Genomic DNA, 20,453 nt, shown 5'->3' with positions numbered 1-20,453 from the left:
TGTGGGATAACAGCAGAGCTTTGCAGGGGGGACCCCAGGGCTGGGGTGGCAGGGGTTGTGGGTCAGGAGTGAGGGGCACCAGCAGAGCTATGGGGGGATAAGGCTGGGTTAGATGGGGCTGTGGGTCAGGAGTGAGGGGCGCTGGCAGGGCTGGGGGGGGGTCAATTGACAAGGTGTCAGGTGCTGTGTAAATAACAATATTTAATATTTACAATGCAGCGCGGTGGGCGCTACCCCCCGGCAGGGGCAGAGCACAACAGGCCGTGGCCCAGGTATCCGATTCCCCACGGCAATGTCAGAGGGGACAGTTGAGCGTGCAGAGATGGCAGCACCAGCATCAGCCCCCTGCCCAGCTGGGGGCCACGCTCCGTCCAGCTGGGCTGGGGCTGCTGCTCCACTGCTGGGGAAAGAACCCAGGTTTCCAGGCTACTCCCTTGGGCTACGCCTGCAGCGCCCCCTACTGGCAGTAGAAGGTCAGGGCATCCTGCTGGTTGCCCCGGATGAAGGCAACAGGTGGGCGCAGATCCCTGGACAGGGTCTCCAGCCAGGCCATGTAGAGGGCGCTGGGACAGGTCCCCTTGCGCACCACAGGCAGGCTCCTGCAGGGAGGGATGGGGGTCAGTGGGGGGGCATGGAGCTACCTCTGAGGGCTCCCATCCCCCCCACCCCCAGGGCAGGGTCAGAGGGCTCATAGAATATCAGGGTTGGAAGGGACCTCAGGAGATCATCTAGTCCAACCCCTGCTCAAAGCAGGACCAACACCAACTAAATCATCCCAGCCAGGGCTTTGTCAAGCCAGGTCTTAAAAACCTCTAAGGATGGAGATTCTACCACCTCCCTAGGTAACCCATTCCAGTGCTTCACTACCCTCCTAGTGGAATAGTGTTTCCTAATATCCAACCTAAACCTCCCTCACTGCAACTTGAGACCATTACTCCTTGTTCTGTCATCAGGTACCACTGAGAACAGCTGAGAGCCATCCTCTATGGCAGGGTTTCTCAAATGGGTTGCTGCTTGTGTAGGGAAAGCCCCTGGCGGGCCGGGCCGGTGTGTTTACCTGCCCTGTCCACAGGTCTGGCCAATAGCAGCTCCCACTGGCCACAGATCGCTGCTGGGCTGTGGGAAGCGGTGCAGGCTGAGGGACTTACTGGCCTGGAGCAGTGATCGGTCGGAGCTGTGGAGGGGGCAGGTAAACACACGGGCGCAGCCCACTGGGGGCTTTCCCTACACAAGTGGCGACCCCTGTTTGAGAAACCCTGCTCTATAGAAACCCCCTTCAGGTAGTTGAAAGCAGCTATCAAACCCCCTTCACTCTTCTCTTCTGCAGACTAAATAACCCCAGGTCCCTCAGCCTCTTCTCAAAAGTCATGCGCCCTACTCCCCTGATCTTTTTCATTGCCCTCTGCTGGACTCTCCAATTTGTCCACATCCCTTCTGTAGTGGGGGGAACCAAAACTGGACCCAGTACTCCAGCTGTGGCCTCACCAGTGCTGCCTAGAGGGGAATAATCACTTCCCTCAATCTGCTGGCAATGCTCCTACTACTACAGCCCAATATGTCACTGGCCTTGGCAACAAGGGCACACTGCTGACTCATATCCAGCTTCCCGTCCACTGTAATCCCCAGGTCCTTTTCTGCAGAACTGCTGCTTAGCCAGTCGGTCCCCAGCCTCTAGCAGTGCATGGGATTCTTCCGTCCTAAGTGCAGCACTCTGCACTTGTCCCATCATCCAGGTCATTAATAAAGATGGTGAACAAAACCAGCCCCAGGACCGACCCGGGGGCACTCTGCTTGATACCGGCTGCCCCTACCCTGTGCCCCAGGGCAGGGCCATGGAGCAATCCCCCAGGGCAATGATCACTCCCCCCACAGCAAGGGATCCCAGGGCACAGCCCTTCCCCTACGGTTTGTCCCTTCTGCTGCACTGACGCATACAGGCCAGGCCTTCCCCCCCCCCCCCACCTGCTCTACCCACTAGCCCCCACTGCCTATGACTCGCAGGGGGTCTCTTCCCCATCCCTGGTACTGCAGTGAGACAGTGCCAAGATCACGCAGACCGACAGCGCTGTCCCGCGCGGGGATGGGGCCTGCACTCACATGACGATCAGGGCGGCGTTCCGGGAATTCTCCTGCAGGATTTCATGGAGTCGGACCTGCTGCTCCGACTGTGGGGGAAGAGTGAGAGGGGGTTGTGGTGTGTCCAGTGCCCAGCCCCCAGGAGTCCTGGCTCCCAATCTCCGGCTCCAATCAGTAGATCCCCGGTCCTCTACCAGAGCCAGGCTAGGACCCAGGCGTCCGATCTCACCTTTTTCCTGCAGACCCGCAGATCCTCATCTGACACCTTCCAGGGTGTCTCCCTCTGCAGGGCCTGTGTGGCCTCAGGGCTGCGCTGCCCCTCGTTGAGCCGGAACGGAGCCACCAGGTCCTCAAACTCCTTCAGGCTGGGGGCAGAGCACAGGGCTGAGGACAGCTGGCCCCATCCAGAGGGCTAGGCAGTCTAGGGTGGTACCCGTCTCCTCTAGGGTAGGGAGTGGGGGCTGGGAGCCAGGACTCCTGGGTTCTATTTTCCTCACCCAGACAGCTGTAGGGATCCTTCACTGTGGTGGTGGTGCCAGGGCGGTGGGGTCCATTTCAGGGGTTCTGTTAGGCACTGGGACTGGGACTGGGCCTGGTGCCCCACCTCCAGGTAGTGGGGAGCCTGGGGAATGGGGGCAGGCCTGAGGCCCCCCCCAAGAAGTGGGGGTGGGGAATTGCTATCGAGGGTGGGGGGGACTCACCTGCTCTCCTCCGGCTGCCAGGCCGCGTGGGGCAGCACCAGCACCTCGCTGAAACCCAGGCGGAACTTGCTGAGCAGCAACTGGATCCTGTGGGGCAGAGCGGGAGTGATGGGCCCACTGGAGGGGGGGAGCGGCGGGGCCCGTGGGTGGAGGGGGAATGTGGGTGGGAATTTGTGGGGCCCACGGGAGGGAGAAGTGGCAGGGCCAGCAGGTGGGTGGGAATGCGGGGGCCCATGGGAGGGGGTAGAGGAGTGGGAGGAATGTGGGGCCCTGCGGGAGGGAGGAGAGGGGCAAGAGGGAATGCGGGGGCCCACGGGAGGGGGGAGAGGGGTGGGTGGGAATTCAGGGGGGCCCGCGGGAGGGGAGAGAGAGGCGAGTGGGAATGCGGGGGCCCGCAGGTGGGGGGAGAGGGGCAGGTGGGAATTCAGGGGGGCCGCAGGAGGGAGAAGAGGAGCAGGAGGAATGGAGGGGCCCACGGGAAGGGGGAGGGGTGGGTGGGAATTCAGAGAGCCCGTGGGAGGGGGGAGAGGGGCGAGTGGGAATGCGGGGGCCCATGGGATGGGGGAGACGGGCGGCTGGGAATTCAGTGGGCCCGTGGGAGGGAGGAGAGGAGTGGGTGGGATTTCAGGGGGCCCGCAGGAGTGGGCAGAGAGGCAGGAGGGATGCGGGGGCCCATGGGAGGGGGCAGCGGTGGGAGGAATTTGGGGGCCCGCGGGAGGGGTCAGAGGGGCAGGAGGGATGCGGGGGGCCCGTGGGAGGGGGGAGGGGTGGGAGGAATTTGGGGGGCCCGCGGGAGGGGTCAGAGGGGCGGGAGGGATGCGGGGGGCCCGCGGGAGGGGTCAGAGGGGTGGGAGGGATGCGGGGGCCCGCGGGAGGGGGCAGGGGCGGGAGGGATGCGGGGGGCCCGCGGGAGGGGTCAGAGGGGCGGGAGGGATGCGGGGGGCCCGCGGGAGGGGGCAGGGGCGGGAGGAATTTGGGGGCCCGTGGGATGGTTCAGAGGAGCGGGAGGGATGCGGGGGGCCTGTGGGAGGAATTTGGGGGCCCGTGGGAGGGGTCAGAGGGGCGGGAGGGATGTGGGGGGCCGCGGGAGGGGTCAGAGGGGCAGGAGGGATGCGGGGGGCCGCGGGAGGGGTCAGAGGGGCAGGAGGGATGCGGGGGCCCGCGGGAGGGGGCAGGGGCGGGAGGGATGCGGGGGGCCCGCGGGAGGGGTCAGAGGGGCGGGAGGGATGTGGGGGCCCACAGGAGGGGGGAGGGGTGGGAGGAATTTGGGGGCCCGTGGGAGGGTTCAGAGGGGCGGGAGGGATGCGGGGGGCCTGTGGGAGGAATTTGGGGGCCCGCGGGAGGGGGCAGGGGCGGGAGGGATGTGGGGGGCCCGCGGGAGGGGTCAGAGGGGCGGGAGGGATGCGGGGGCCCGCGGGAGGGGGCAGGGGGCGGGAGGGATGCGGGGGGCCGCGGGAGGGGTCAGAGGGGCGGGAGGGATGCGGGGGCCCGCGGGAGGGGTCAGAGGGGCGGGAGGGATGCGGGGGCCCGCAGGAGGGGGCAGGGGTGGGAGGAATTCGGGGGCCCGCGGGAGGGGTGGGAGGGATGCGGGGGCCCGCGGGAGGGGGCAGGGGCGGGAGGGATGCGGGGGCCCGCGGGAGGGGTCAGAGGGGCGGGAGGGATGCGGGGGCCCGCGGGAGGGGGCAGGGGTGGGAGGAATTCGGGGGCCCGCGGGAGGAGGGAGGGGTGGGAGCGATGCGGGGGCCTGCGGGAGGGGTCAGAGGGGCGGGAGGGATGCGGGGGGCCCGTGGGAGGGGTCAGAGGGGCGGGAGGGATGCGGGGGCCCGTGGGAGGGGTCAGAGGGGTGGGAGGGATGCGGGGGCCCGTGGGAGGGGGCAGGGGTGGGAGGGATGCGAGGGCCCGCGGGAGGGGGCAGGGGTGGGAGGGATGCGGGGGCCCGCGGGAGGGGGCAGGGGCGGGAGGGATGCGGGGGCCCGCGGGAGGGGGCAGGGGCGGGAGGGATGCGGGGGCCCGCGGGAGGGGGCAGGGGCGGGAGGGATGCGAGGGCCCGCGGGAGGGGGCAGGGGCGGGAGGGATGCGGGGGCCCGCGGGAGGGGGCAGGGGCGGGAGGGATGCGAGGGCCCGCGGGAGGGGGCAGGGGTGGGAGGAATTCGGGGGCCCGCGGGAGGGAGCAGGGGCGGGAGGGATGCGGGGGCCCGCGGGAGGGGGCAGGGGTGGGAGGAATTCGGGGGCCCGCGGGGCTGAGGCAGGGGCCCTCACTCCTGGCGCTGCTGCTCCGCACTGCCCAGGTGGCCGCTGACGAAGACCCGGACGCGGCAGCGTCTCCAGCGCTTGCGGCGGCTCAGCAGGTAGGGGACCAGCAGGGTGAGCCCTGCGGGGAGACGGTGTCAGGGGCGGCGGGAGCCGCCAGCAGTGACGGGCGGGGGACTGGCAGGAGGGGAGAGGGCTGGAGGAGAGATGGGAGCTGGTAGGGGAGCTGCCAGGGGAGGGGGGCTGATGGAGGGAGGAGGTTAGGGGGCTGGCAGAGGTGAGGGGGCTGGCAGAGGCGAGGGGGCTGGTAAGGGAGCTGCCAGGGGAGGGGGGCTGATGGAGGGAGGAGGTTAGGGGGCTGGCAGGACGGGAGAGGGCTGGAGGAGAGATGGGAGCTGGTAGGGGAGCTGCCAGGGGAGGGGGGCTGATGGAGGGAGGAGGTTAGGGGGCTGGCAGGACGGGAGAGGGCTGGAGGAGAGATGGGAGCTGGTAGGGGAGCTGCCAGGGGAGGGGGGCTGATGGAGGGAGGAGGTTAGGGGGCTGGCAGGACGGGAGAGGGCTGGAGGAGAGATGAGAGCTGGTAGGGGAGCTGCCAGGGGAGGGGGGCTGATGGAGGGAGGAGGTTAGGGGGCTGGCAGGACGGGAGAGGGCTGGAGGAGAGATGGGAGGCTTCCCAGGGGTGGGCGGGGGCTGGCAGAGGTTGGGGGTTGAGGGGGGGATGCTGGCAGGGGAGGGGGGCTGTAGGGAGAGGGAGCTGGTGGACGGAGGGGCTTGATGGGGTGGCGGTTGGATGGAGGGAGGAGGTTAGGGGGCTGTCAGAGGTGAGGGGGCTGGTGGAGTGGCTGACAGGGTGTGGGGGCTGATGGAGGGAGGAGGTTGGGGGGCTGGCAGAGGCGAGGGGGCTGGTAGAGGAGCTGCCAGGGCAGGAGGCTGATGGAGGGAGGAGGTTGGGGGGCTGGCAGAGGCGAGGGGGCTGGTAGAGGAGCTGCCAGAGGAGGGGGCTGATGGAGGGAGGAGGTTGGGGGGCTGGCAGAAGCGAGGGGGCTGGTAGAGGAGCTGCCAGGGGAGGGGGCTGATGGAGGGAGGAGGTTGGGGGGCTGGCAGAGGCGAGGGGGCTGGTAGAGGAGCTGCCAGGGGAGGGGCTGATGGAGGGAGGAGGTTGGGGAGCTGGCAGAGGCGAGGGGGCTGGTAGGGGAACTGCCAGGGGCAGGGCTGGCTCCAGCGGTTTTTCTGCCCCAAACAGTGGGGGGGGGGGCAGAATGGGCGGCACTTCGGCAGCAGCTCTACCGTCGCTGCTTCGTTGTTCGGCAGCAGGTCCTTCCTTCCGAGAGGGACTGAGGGATCCACTGCCGAAGAGCTGGACGTGCCGCCCCTCTCCGTTGGCCGCCCCAAGCACCTGCTTGGGGCGTCGGTGCCTGGAGCCGGCCCTGGACAGGGATGCGGGGTGGGCTGGGGAGCTGCCAGGGGTGGGGGGCTGGTGGGGGAGCTGCCAGGGGTGGAGGGTGGGCTGAGGGACACGCACCCCCATCGTCAAAGAGCCAGTAGACGTCCACACATCCCCTCTTCTGCTGGCCCTGGAAGTGGGTCTCAGTGAGCTCGTCCGCGCCCAGCACCTTCACGCTGCTGCCTGTGGGCACATGGGGCAGGTGGGGCAGGGCAACCCCTAGGTTCGGGGCAGGATGGCATCCCCCCACCCCCCCCAGGGCTCCCTTGGCCTGGCATGGGCCTAATGCCCCTGGCTGCCACCCACAGCCCCCTCCCTCGCTGCCCAGCCCCTGCCCCTGCCCCCAGCTGCTTCAGTCTCTGACCCCCTACACACACCCCTCTCTGCCCCCAGCAGCCCCTCATCCCTGCCCCCCTCACCTGCATTGCCAAGCTCCTGTCTCAGCTTCTCTCCCTGCAGCACTGCCTCAGGGTCCTCAAACACGGGGTTCACTGGGGAGAAGGGGATTAGACAGCTGAGGGCAGCCCCCCGGCCATACCCAGCTGCACAGCCACCTCCCAGGGAATGGGGCAGGCAGCGAGCACTGCTGGAGGTCACTGCTGCCCCCTACTGGCAGGCCCAGGCATGTCCATGGGTCTGTGTCCATCTGCCCTCCCCCAGCCCACCCCCCATACTTACCATAGGCCCGCACCATCCGTGACACATCCAGTCCGTCCTTCATTCTCAGCACGCACACCCCGGCCCGGCCGTCGAATGCGTCGCTGGGGGCACAGAGGGGGGTCAGGGGGTACTGCTGGGGGGATCTCAAGCCACCCAAGGGCCTTCAGCCCTGGTACTGCCTGGGAGGTGCCAGAAAGGAGGTGCTGTCCCCCAGGGAGTCTCCCCACCTCCAGAGATGCCGCCAACCCCATTGCTTCCCCCTGCTCCGGGGCATCCACCCCAGCCCCCTACCCCACTGCTGCCCCCCCAGCCCAGCCCCCTTACTGGATGGTGGCCACGTAGTTCTCCAGGTTGTGGGGCGAGTCCGTCTGCCAGTTCTGCTTGTAGCCCAGCACGATCGTGTTGGGTTTGAGACGCCCCAGCCCGCACACCTGGGGAAAATCGTCGATGAGGCTGGGGCAGTGCTGGGGGGATGACACAGCGCAGCATGGCAGGTTGCACTCACTAGGCGGCAGGGCAGTGCATGCACAGCACAGTGCTCATCTGCTCCAGCAGGGGCAGCACACAAAGCAGGGCTCAGCCCCTCCAGCAGGGGCCGTGCGTGAGTGCGCACACGCGCGTGCGCGCGCACGCACACACACACACACAGAGTGCAGGGCTCAGTCCCTCCAGCAGAGAGCGCTGGGACAGAAACACACACACACAGAGCAGGGCTCAGCTCCTCCAGCAGAGAGCGCTGGGACAGAAACACACACACACACAGAGCTGGGCTCAGCTCCTCCAGCAGAGAGCGCTGGGACAGAAACACACACACACACACACACACACAGTGCAGGGCTCAGCCCCTCCAGCAGAGCGTGCTGGGACGGACACACACACACACACACACACACACACACAGAGCAGGGCTCAGCCCCTCCAGCAGAGGGCGCTGGGACACACACACACACACAGAGCTGGGCTCAGCTCCTCCAGCAGAGAGCGCTGGGACAGAAACACACACACACAGAGCTGGGCTCAGCTCCTCCAGCAGAGAGCTCTGGGACAGAAACACACACACACACACAGAGCAGGGCTCAGCCCCTCCAGCAGAGCACTGGGACAGAAACACACACACACACACAGAGCAGGGCTCAGCCCCTCCAGCAGAGCTCTGGGACAGAAACACACACACACACACAGAGCAGGGCTCAGCTCCTCCAGCAGAGGGTGCTGGGACACACACACACACACACACACACACACACACACACACAGTGCAGGGCTCAGCCCCTCCAGCAGAGGGTGCTGGGACGGACACACACACACACACACACACAGAGCAGGGCTCAGCTCCTCCAGCAGAGGGTGCTGGGACACACACACACACACACACACACACAGTGCAGGGCTCAGCCCCTCCAGCAGAGGGCGCTGGGACACAGCTCCTCCAGCAGAGGGCACTGGGACACACACACACACACACACACACACACACACACACAGAGTTGCAGGGCTCAACCCCTCCAGCAGAGGGCGCTGGGACACACACACACACACACACACACACACACACACACACAGAGCAGGGCTCAGCCCCTCCAGCAGAGCACTGGGACAGAAACACACACACACACACACAGAACAGGGCTCAGCCCCTCCAGCAGAGCACTGGGACAGAAACACACACACACACACACACACACACACACACAGAGAGTAGGGCTCAGCTCCTCCAGCAGAGGGTGCTGGGACACAAACACACACACACACACACACACACACACACACACACACACACACACAGCAGGGCTCAGCCCCTCCAGCAGAGGGCGCTGGGACACACACACACACACACACACACACACACACACACACACACACACACACAGAGCAGGGCTCAGCCCCTCCAGCAGAGGGCGCTGGAACACACACACACAGTGCAGGGCTCAGCCCCTCCAGCAGAGGGCACTGGGACAGACACAGACACACACACACACAAAGAGCAGGGCTCAGCCCCTCCAGCAGAGGGCGCTGGGACAGACACACACACACACACACACACACACACACACACACACACACACACACACAGAGCAGGGCTCAGCCCCTCCAGCAGAGCACTGGGACAGAAACACACACACACACACACAGAACAGGGCTCAGCCCCTCCAGCAGAGCACTGGGACAGAAACACACACACACACACACACACACACACACACACAGAGCAGGGCTCAGCTCCTCCAGCAGAGGGCGCTGGAACACACACACACACAGTGCAGGGCTCAGCCCCTCCAGCAGAGGGCGCTGGGACAGACACACCCACACACACGCGCACACACACACAGAGCAGGGCTCAGCCCCTCCAGCAGAGGGCGCTGGGATGGACACACACACACCTGCATGAGGCTGCGGGCTCCGCTGCGCAGGTCTGGGGCCGTGATGAGGGTGTAGAAGGATCGCACCTTGCGCCTGCTCAGCCACTTGACGTGCTCCTCTGAGTCGCTGTCCCCTGGGGTATCCTGCAGCTGGGAGAGGCAAGGGGAGGGTTAGGGGGCAGGATCCCAGGCTCCTTGAGGCCCCCCTCGGCATCCCCATACTCACTCCAGCCACGTTCCCACAGATCATGAGGCTGACCCCCTTGGTGAAGGCGCTGACGAAATCCACCAGAGCTGGGCGGAAGCTGGGGGGACCCGTCAGCACCAGACACTGGGGGCTGGAAGAGAGAGAGAGTTGGAACAGTCCAAAGGGGGGTGCTCTCCCCACAGAGACAGTGCTGCCCCTAATGCCCAAGCATTCTCAGAATCAGTTATAGAGCCCAGCACCCCCCATTCTAACCACTGGACCCCACTCTGCTCCCAGAGCCAGGCATGGAACCCAGGAGTCCTGGCTCCCAGCCCCCCCTGCTTTCAGCCAGCCAGGCCTACCGGAAGTTCTTGACATGCTCCTCCACTTGGGTGAGGCTGACAGAGTAGGACAGGGCCATGCTGTAGGTCCCGGCCTGCACAGAGGAGCCCCAGTTGACATCTGAGGGGAGAATGAAGAGGATGCAGGGACGCAGAGGAAAGCTTGTTTGGTCTGGGTGCCCCCCAGGTCTCCCCGTCCCCTCCCACCACCCCGGCGCCTCCCTTACCTGGCTTCTTGTAGCTGACGTAGGCCAAGCTGACCAGGATAATGCCCACCACGATGAGGGCCGCCCACCAGGTCAGCAGGAACATGATGACCACGGAGACCACGGCCCCAAAGAGGGCGCTCCACTTGCTGAAGTAGCGAAAAGAAGGTCGCCAGCCTGGGAGGAGGGAGAGTGAAAGGCTGTGCCCAGACCCATGTGTCAGACCCCCCCCCAACCCAACCTATCTCCCCACATGGCCAGGGCAACAGTAACCACCCTGCCCAGCTCAGCCTTTTCAGCTCGAAAGGCTCAGCCCTACACCGCCTGACTCCTGCAACTCAACTCAACCCTCCGCCGCCTGGCTCCTGCAACCCAGCTCAATCCTACACTGCCCAGCTCCTCCAACTCAACTCTATTCCACCCGGCTTGTGCAACCCAATTCAACCCTACTCCACCCGGCTCCTGCAACCCAACTCAACCCTACTCCACCCAGCTCCTGCAACCCAACTCAACCCTCCACCACCCAGCTCTTGCAACCCAACTCAATCCTACACTGCCCAGCTCCTCCAACTCAACTCTATTCCACCCAGCTTGTGCAACCCAACTCAACCTTACGCTGCCCAGCTCCTGCAACCCAACTCAACCCTACACTGCCCAACTCCTCCAACCCAACCTGCTCGACCCTATGCAGCTCCTCCAACTCTCTGCTCAACCCAACACCCTTTCAGCTCAGTCCAACTGTATTCTACCCATCTCCAACTCAACTCTCCTTCCTGCACAACTCCTCCAACTCAACCCAGCTCAATCCTTCCAACTCCTACCCACCTCAACACCTCAGCCCAACCCTTCCAACCCAACACTGCCCTTCAGGGCAACCCTTAGAACTGAACTCAGCTCTCGCCTACCCAGCTCCAACTCAACCCACTCTGCACTACTCAGTCCCTCATCACCCTACCCTACGTCAATAAGCATATCCCTTTCAACCCAACACCCATCATCAGAATCCAACACAACCCATCCAATCCAACCTCACTCTACTCACCCTCCCAGTTCAACACAACCTGCCCCCTCCTACTCTGTTCAAGAATTCCCATGCCAGACACCCAGCCTGACACCCTGCACTCAACACATGCTTGGTTTGATCCCTGGTGCCGGATGTGACAAACCTCAGCTAAACACCTCAGCAAAGCCCTCCATGCCCCTGCCCCTATGGCTGCTGGGGTTCCTGCTGTACCTGGGGAGTTGGTGATTGTGGCATGGAAGCAGCTGAAGTTGATGAGGGCGTAGGAGCAAAGGAAGAAGTTGGAGATGATGGGGGCGATGGTGTTGAGCTCAGCTGTGGGTGCAATGGAGAGATGGGTCAATATGGGGGTGCATTCCCATCCCACAGCAAGGAGGAGATGGTTCCCTTCCACCTGGCCGCAGCAGGGTGCGTGACCCCACTCACCGATGAGGATGAAGGCGATGGCCAGGATGAAAGTGAGCATATAGCCCCGAAGCGGCTCGTTGTTCTTGCCATAGCCCTTGGCGAAGAAGCCGATGATGGGATACAGCTTATCTTGGCACAGGCACTGCGGGGGACAGGCATAGGCAAGGTAGGGGGTTCAGTGGTAGCAGAGCTACGGGTGACAGAAGGCGCACAGGCCCAGGGTGGGAGGTAGGAGGCTGGTTAGAGATGGTTTGGGCTGCGATGATCCGAATAAGAAGAAGACTGAGGATTTGTTTGGAGGGATAGTGAGGGTGCTCTTGGGGGCTGGGGAGGTCACTGGAGGTGGTGGGGTTTTCAGAAGTAGGGGTGTCTCTGGCGGTGATTTGGGGGCATTCCAGAGCACGTTAGTGAGGGTGGTGTTGGGTAAGCTGCTGTTGCGGGTGTGGTATGGATGGAAGGGGTACGTTTGGGTGCTGTTGTTACTGAGGCTGTAGCTGGGGTGTTCTGTTGTTGGGCCCCCACCCCTGACACCCGGACTCACCTGGAAGACCTTGGGGGCTGAGACCAGGCAGGCCAGAGCAGAGGAGAGGGTGGCGGCGAAGATCCCAGCTGTGATGAGGGGACTGAAGCCGGACACCATGCTCATAGTCTGGGAGGGAGACAGACCCCAGGATAGTGGGGATCAGAGAGCGACATTCCCAGCCTGCCTCTCCCATCACCCATAGCTCCCATCCCATGCCCCAAATGCTCTCCGTCCCCTTCAATGTTGGCTCCTCCCCCTCACTGTTGGCTCCTCCCCAGTCCCACCCCCTCAGTGCTGGCTCGTCCCCCAGTTCCACCCATTCAATACTGGCTCCTCCCCTAGTCTCATCCCCTCAGTGCTGGCTCCTCCCCCACACTGCTGGCTCCTCCCCTAGTCCCAACCCCCTAAGTGCTGGCTTCTCTCCTCTCTGCTGGCTCCTCCCTCAGTCCCACCCCCTCACTGCTGGCTCCTCCCCCCTACCTGGTAGTTGTTGGCCAGCCCGTACTCGCAGGTGCCAACCTGGGCGCACTCGGTGAAGTTCCAGCCGTAGCCGCACCCGAGGCCCAGGCAGCCGTCCGTGGTGTTGGGGGAGCCCAGTGTGTCGTTCAGACTCCCGGACGCATCACGCACCACGCATGACCCTGGGGGAATGGGGGAAATGAGTGACCCCCCCTAGGACTTAGTGCCCCCCCCAGCAACTCCCCTGGCAATCAAGTATCCTCCAGTGACCTCCCCCAGGATGTAGAGCCCCTGTCCATTCCCTGCAGCATGGCACCCCCTAGAGAGCCCTGCCCCCCATTCCCTGCCCCGTTACCTATGGTAGCTGAAATGGCCAGGTAGGAGAGCGTGGTCCAGAAGATGGCCAGCAGGGTGCCCTTGGGAATAGCCACTGCGGGGTCCTACAAACGAGGATAATGGGGTGGTTAAATGGGGTGGTTATTGTGGCCCATAACTCTCAGGGGAACCAGTTCCCCTAGCCCCTGCTGGACCTGGGGGGCCAGGAGCCCACCTTGAGGTCGCCTGAGATGTTGGCGCCAGCCAGGATACCAGTGGCTGAGGGGAAGAAGATGGAGAACATGCCAAAGAAGTTGCCCGATTCGCCCCGCCACTCTGGCCCGATATTCTCCAGGAAGATGTCCCCTACAGGAAGGGAGAGGGCAAGGTTAAGAGGGGCTGCACTGCCCAAGAGGGCCTCCAGTGGTGGAGAGTTCCACTGGCCCTACCTCGGTAGCTGAAGTAGCCTTTGGACATTTTCTCCTCTGTGGCTGGAATCAGGGTGCCCACGAAGTAGTTGATGAAGGAGACCATGATGACAAAGAAGAAGACAACCTGGGCCTGCAAGAAGGCAGGGAGAAGAGCTGAGAACTCAGGGGTCCTGGCTCCCAGCCCCTCCGCTGCTCTAACCCATTAGACCCCACTCCCCTCCCACAGCTGGGGATGGAACCCAGGAGTCCTGGCTCCCAGCCCCTCCCCGAGTACCTTGGCTTCCCACTCCATGCCAGCCAGCGCGATGCCCAGCAATACTGTCACCGTGATGACGCCCACGATCCGGATGTCATTCACAGGGTCTGTCATCACCACATCAAACTCCTGGGGGGCAGGTATATGGAGACGAGTTTGTGGGGGCCCGGAGGGGGGAGGGCAGGGCAGGGAGTCAGAGAAGGGAGTGGAGGGAGCCAAGTATGGGAAGTGGGACAGCTGGGCCCAGTGTGGGTCGGGGAGAGCAGACAGAGACCAACAGCAGATTGTGGACGGTGTGGGGTGGGGCATGGCTGGGGGCTCAGTGGGGCCCATGTACCAACAGCTGGTGGCGCATGCTCTAGATAATGCCACATTCTCAAAGCAGACAGGTGGGGCGGGTGGGGGTAGTGGAGCTGAGAAAGGGACAGGTGGGTAGGGAGGGGTGGGTTAGGGATTGAGGCTAGAGCTGGGATTAAGATTAGAGTTGGGACTGATGTCAAGGGTTAGGTTAGTAGTTCTAGGGTCAGAGTAGGGGTTAGATCGAGGGTTAGGATTTAGTGTAGATTTAGCTCTAGGGGTAGATCTAGGTGTATGGTGAGTTAGGATTAGCCTTCAGGGCTTAGAGTTAGGGGTTGGGGTTAGCATTCAGGGTGAAGGTTTTGGGTTAGGGTCAGTGTTTGGGGTTAGAGTTAGGATTGGGGTGAGGGTTAGGGTTGGGATTAGGATTAGAGGCACGGTTAGGGGTTAGGGTTGGTATTGGGATTAGGATTAGCATTGAAGGTTAGGGTAAGGGGTAGGGTTAGGGGATAGGGTTGGGTTTGGGATTAGGGGTTAGGGTTAGAGTTGGGGTTAAGGGTTTGAGGTTAGGTTCAAGAGTTAGGGGTTAGGGTTAGTGTTAAGGTTTAGGGGTTGGGGTTAGAGTTAGGGTTAGGGTTTAGGGTTAGGATGAGGGGTTAGAGTTAGGGGATAGGGTTGGGGTTAGGGTTAGAGGTTAAGGGATTGGGTTAGGGTTAGATATTAGGGTTACGGTTAGGGTTTAGGGTTAGTGTTCAGGGTTAGGGCTGGGGGTTGGGGTTAGGAGATAGGGTTGGGGTTAGGGTTAGGAGATAGGGTTGTGTTGGGGTTAGGGATTAAGAGTTTGGGGTTAGGGTTAAACATTTAGCATTAAGGATTAGGGGTTAGAATTAGCATTTAGGGTTAGGGGTTAGGGCAGGGGTAGGCAAACTGCGCCCTGGGGCCTCAGACATTTTAATCTGTCCGTCAAGCTCCTGCTGGGGAGTGGGGTCGGGGGGTTGCGTGTGCCGTGGCTCCACACGGCTCCCTGTAGCACCAGCATGTCCTCCCTCTGTCTCCTACACATAGGGACAGCCAGGGGGCTCCACACACTGCCCCTACCCCAAATGCTGCCCCCGCAGCTCCCATTAGCTGGCAACCGTGACCAATGGGAGCTGCAGGGGCGGGGTCTACAGACGGGGCAGTGCACACAGCTGCCTGGCCGTGCCTGCACATAGGAGCCAGAAAGGGGACATGCTGTTGCCGCCTGGAGCCTGCACCCCTGACCCCTCCCAGCACCTCTACCCCAGCCCTGATCCCCCTCCCACCCTCTGAACCCCACGGTCCCACCCTCCTGCACTCCAGAGCTCACACTGCCAGCTGGAGCCCTCACTCCCCCACCCGCACCCGTGCCCCAGTCCAGAGCCTCCTCACGCATGCTGAACTCCTCATTTCTGGCCCCACCCAGAGACTGCACCCCAACTCCCAGCTGTGTGAGCATTCCTGGCCCGCCATACAATTTCCATCCCCAGGTGTGGCCCTCAGGCCAAAAAGTTTGCTCACCCCTGGGTTAGGGTTATTGTTCAGGGCCAGGCCCCACCTACCAGCAGCAGGTCGCGCACAGTCTCGGCGAAGCCCACCACATGCATAGCCACAGCCACAGCATTGGCGAAGGAGAAGAGCAGCCCAATGGAGCCGCCCAGCTCGGGGCCCAGGCTGCGCGAGATCAAGAAGTAGGTGCCCCCTGTGCCCAGACAGACAGACAGACAGACGGGGTCAGCAGGGAAGGGGGGGTCTAGGGGCTTGGGAACAGGCAAGGCTGTTGAGAGAGCCCTGGGGAAAGTGTGTGTGCGTGCGCACCTCTGTGTGTATGTGTTTGTGTCCCTGCTGCCCCCTGGTGGCGAGATGAGCCCTTGTGTGTGTGAGTCCCCACAACCCCTGCTGGAAGGGATGAGCCCTGTGCTGAGTGTGTGTGTGTGTGTGTGTGCACAAGCGTATAATTTTAAGTGCATGACTCTGTGTGTGTGAAGTTTTGCATGTATAACTATGTGTGTACCTAAGTGTGTGTGTTATTTTGTGCATGTAGTTGCCTATCTGTGATTTTGCGACTCCGGGGTGCAGAATTTCCTGTGTGTAACGCTGAGCTGTGTGGAGCACTGTGTACGTATCAGCAGGTGTGTCGCTGCTGTGTGTGTGATTCCCTGTCTCTCGCTGTGAATGGCTGTAGTTTAGTCTAACTATGTGGAACTGGAGCTAATTTTGTGTCCACACACCTGTGCATCTCTAGCTGTGTGTTTCTGCAGTTGGGTCTCATTGTGTAGCAGTGCGTGTATGTGTGTGTGGGGGGGTGTTGTCTCTCTCTTCCCTCTGGCCAGGTTGAGATAACAGCCCACCTACTGCTACCAAAGGGAAGCGCTTCCCTGACCACCCTGTTTGTGTGGCGGCCCCGGTTTGAACCCGCCTCCCTAGCCCCACAGCGCCCCTGGGATGTGGGGCCCTTCTCTCACCTGCCTTCACCTTGCCATTGGTGGAGATGGCGGAGATGGACAGGCCGGTGATTGTGGTGACTACAGCCGACATGAGGATGATGAGCCATGTCAGCCCTGGGGGAGAAGAGGAACATGGTGAATGGGGACCTGGGGAGTGAACCCACTCCCTGCCCCCCTCTTTACTCCCCCGATATTGGGCACCCTCCTGCTCCCATTGGGGAACACCGAGAACCCACCACAAGTTCCCAGCTGGCTTCTCTCTCCTACCCAACTGGTGGTGCTGGAAGGGCCTAGCCATGGGGCGCCCCCACCCCCCCATTACCTATCCCAGCCTGGGCTGTGATCCAAGGCAGCCGGAGATATAGGATCACGCCCCAGATGTTGAGCATGCACCGGATCTGGGGAGAGAAAAGGGAGGTGGGTGAGATGATGGAACCCAGGAGTCCTGGCTCCCAGCCTGCCCCCCCACCCCACTGACCCACCGGACTCCTGCTCCCCTCCCCTCCCTGACAGGTCCCAGTTTACCATCACGCCGGTCACCCAACCGAACCGGACTGGTTCCGCTTCCAGGCTTGCTGCATCTGGATCCTCCTCATCTCCCTCCTTAGCCCTGGATTCCCCAGGGTCAGGAGTGTCAGGGAACCCGGGCCCGTCCTCCTGCGTGGGTGGGGAAATAGCATTAGAGCGCCCACTGCTGAGCCCGTGTCCTGCAGCATGGCCTCCCCTTCCAAGCCCCGGTCCTGTTCCCAGCACCACAGCACCCCCTGCCGAGCCCCCCACACCTTGCAACACAGCACCCCCTGCCGAGCCTCCTGTTCCCGGCAGCACGGTGCCCCCTGCCAAGCCCCCCGCTCCCTGCAGCACGGTGCCCCCTGCCAAGCCTCCTGCTCCCTGCAGCATGGCCTTCCCTTGCAAGCCCCGGTCCTGTTCCCAGCACCACAGCACGCCCTGCCGAGCCCCCCATGCCTTGCAACACAGCACCCCCTGCTGAGCCCCCTGTTCCTGGCAGCACGGTGCCCCCTGCCAAGCCCCCCGCTCCCTGCAGCACAGCGCCCCCTGCCGAGCTCTCCGCTCCCTGCAGCACGGTGCCCCCTGCTGAGCCCTCTGTTTCCGGAAGCCCGGCACCCCCTGCTGAGCCCCCCACACCTTGCAACACGGCACCGCCTGCTGAACCCCCCACACCTTGCAACATGGCACCCCCTGCTGAACCCCCCGCTCCCTGGAGCACAGCACCCCCTGCCGAGCTCCCTGCTCCCTGCAGCACGGTGCCCCCTGCTGAGCCCTCTGTTTCCGGCAGCCCGGCACCCCCTGCTGGGCCCCCCACACCTTGCAACACGGCACCGCCTGCTGAACCCCCCACACCTTGCAACACGGCATCCCTTGCTGAACCCCCCGCTTCCTGCAGCACGGTGCCCCCCACTCCCTGAAGCACGGTGCCCCCTGCTGAGCCCCCTGCTCCCTGCAGCACGGCGCCCCCTGCTGAGCACCCAGCTCCCTGCAGCATGGTGCCCCCCACTCCCTGCAGCACGGCGCCCCCTGCCGAGCCCCCCGCTCCCTGCAGCATGGTGCCCCCTGCCAAGACCCCGCTCCCTGCAGCACGGCGCTCCCCCCTGGGCCTCCCTTTCCCTACTCCACACAGTACCCCCAGTGCTCACCACGTTGCGCAGCACCTCCAGCGAGGGGCGACTCTTGCGGGCCCGCCCTGGGGGGGCCGACTGGGCGTAGAACTCGTAGCAGGGGCTGACGTCCATTGTGGTCGCGTAGTCTGGGGGAGCCGAGAGGGAGCCCCTCTCATCCGCCTGGCCAGAGCCCTCCATGGATGGGGCTGGGGGGCACAGCGGGGGGCTTGCCCCTTCCTTGCCTTTGTCCAGGGTGGGGTCTGTCTGGAGCTTCCGCACCTTGAACCGGCCCAAGGCCAGAACCGTCTTGTAGGCCGGGGAGTCCATGGGGTGCCGGGTCCACCTGGGGTGAGGGGGACTCCAGTACTTGGAGCAGGAAAGGGTTAAACTCCCCCCACCCCACTAACTGAGCAGGGCCCGTCCCTGCCAGCAGGAGGCAGCAGGGACACACACACACACACTCTCAGTTGTTCTTTCCATTTTAGAGATTGTGAAATAGGGGCTAGAACCCAGGAGTCCTGGCTCCCAGCCCCTCGTCCCACTCTAAGCACTAGACATCACTCCCCTCCCAGAGCTAAGAGAGAACCCAGGAGTCCTGTCTCCCACTCCCCCATCACCACCTGGTTCTAACCACTAATCCCCACTCCCCTCCCAGGCCTGGGCTTGCAGGGGAGGGAGCTGGGAGCCAGAACTCCTGGGTTCCCTTTCCTCAAGGTGGCAGAAGATGCAGATGAACAGACAATCTCTTCCCCTTCCCCCACCCTGCCCATCCCCCAGTACCTGCTACCTTTCCGCTGGCCCTGAGTTCAATCCTGTGCCCCTCTCCCTGGCCCCTCCTTGCCTTATAAAGGGCCCAGGCTGAGAGGCCAGGCCGGGCCCTCCAGAACCGGCCCAGGCAGCCCCTGGCCGGCCCCACCGCCCTGCCCCTCACTCCCCCTCCCCACCATCTCCAAACATCGAGACTTTCCATCAGCCCCAGCCCCCCTGTTTGCTCTGCTTATCAGCCCCGCGTTCTTTCCACTGGGGCCCACTCCGCCCAGCTCTGCTTGGGGCAGGGGCACAGGACAGGGCAGAGGGGCCAGAAGACCCCTCACCAGTGCATGTTGGGGGGAAGTGAGGGCTGGGCTGGAGGCCCAGGGGAATCGCCACCAGGAAGAGGCCATGTGGGGGATAGGCGCCATGGGGGGATGGGCAGGGGGTGTTGTGTGGGGCAACACAAACCCCCTCCCCCCGAGCAGGGCTTGTGTATGTTTGCGCCCTCTGATAAAGGGGATGGGCCCTGCTTGGAGGGGTGTTTGTCCTTGCCCCATACTGCCGAGGAGGATTCTCCTGGATACACGCTGCTCCGAGGGCAGGCTGAGCAGAATGCCAGGCCTGCATATCCCCATGGCTCAAGCCTCACAGGGACCTTTGACAATGAGGTAGGTTTGTGTCTCCCTACAAATATTCTTACCCCCTCCCCAAAAGGGCTCCAGCAGAGACAGTAGGTGAGGCAGGAAATTAGGCGCACCCTACCCACAAATCCCATCACATCACCCAGCGAGCCCATCCCCTCATCCCCCACCCCTTATACCCCATCCCCCACCCATCCTGTACCCGCCACCCCATCCTCCACCCACTCATCCTCTACCCTCATCCCCTACCCCATCCTCCACCCTCCACCCAGCCATCCCGTCTCCCCATCCCATACACTCCATCCAGCCATCCCCCCACCCATCTAGAACCCCCTCTCCCACTCCATTTCACCTTGCACCCCCCCACAACTGTCCTTCCACATCCACTCCCACCTGTCCATCATTCTGAACTCCCCAACCCCCCTTTGTTCTATTCTGGCTCTTTACACTCTGATGGAAAAACTAATTTAAACAAACTGTTTTGACCTCAGCTGGGAAAAAAGCCTTTATCCCCTAGCACTGCCCAGCCCCCATGGGGGGGGGGGGGTGTCATGCTCCGATGGGGGTCTAACCACTAGGCATCACTCCCCTCCCAGAGACAAAACCCAGGAATCCTGGCTCCCAGCCCCCAGCGCTAACCACTAGGCACCACTCCCTTGCAGAGACAGAACTCAGGAGTCCTGGCTCCCAGTCCCCCTGCTCTAACCACTAGGCACCACTCCCCATCTGCCTCCTGAAGCCCTTGTGCTTTGGACTCCTAGACACCAGCTCCTGGAAACTTCTGTCCTTCCCCACTGGTGAATCCCCAGCGGAGGAAGGGGGCAATACTGAGGCTAGGACATCCCTCTCTGCTCCCAGGAATCCCACTTACGCCCCACAGCCAGGGGCCTCCAGGCTTAGGGCTCCTGGCCAGAAGCTCCCTGGCCGCAGGGCTGCAGTCCAAGGGGAGGGCAGTATGGGGCCCAGGACATGCGGTGGGCTGGCAGGGAGCCTGGCCTGCCCAGACCGGGCTATAATTAGCCCCTGGGATTGGGGCCAAC

The 20,453-nt window shown here is 63.3% G+C and overlaps 1 protein-coding gene across 1 annotated transcript; it reads right to left on the bottom strand.

Moving 5' to 3' along the window:
- Window positions 1–178: 178 nt before the first annotated feature.
- Window positions 179–18,346, bottom strand: LOC127031103 (solute carrier family 12 member 3-like). The gene is made up of 26 exons (XM_050917840.1): window positions 18,056–18,346; window positions 16,926–17,057; window positions 16,723–16,798; window positions 16,419–16,514; window positions 15,516–15,655; window positions 13,657–13,767; window positions 13,401–13,512; window positions 13,187–13,317; window positions 12,992–13,076; window positions 12,658–12,818; window positions 12,196–12,303; window positions 11,673–11,796; window positions 11,460–11,561; window positions 10,247–10,402; window positions 10,041–10,140; window positions 9,718–9,829; window positions 9,513–9,641; window positions 7,456–7,562; window positions 7,150–7,232; window positions 6,891–6,962; window positions 6,550–6,654; window positions 5,037–5,148; window positions 2,778–2,864; window positions 2,306–2,441; window positions 2,098–2,165; window positions 179–599 (listed from the first exon to the last, which is right to left on the bottom strand). Exons 1-26 carry the CDS (start codon window positions 18,344–18,346, stop codon window positions 458–460), a joined length of 3,078 nt encoding a protein of 1,025 aa, XP_050773797.1. The 3' UTR covers window positions 179–457.
- Window positions 18,347–20,453: the final 2,107 nt, after the last annotated feature.

This window comes from Gopherus flavomarginatus, chromosome 11 (assembly GCF_025201925.1).
Source record: "Gopherus flavomarginatus isolate rGopFla2 chromosome 11, rGopFla2.mat.asm, whole genome shotgun sequence".
NCBI classification, from domain to species: Eukaryota; Metazoa; Chordata; order Testudines; family Testudinidae; genus Gopherus; species Gopherus flavomarginatus.
Note: the sequence above shows the minus strand (reverse complement) of the source record. Positions and strands in the feature narration are given on the sequence as shown.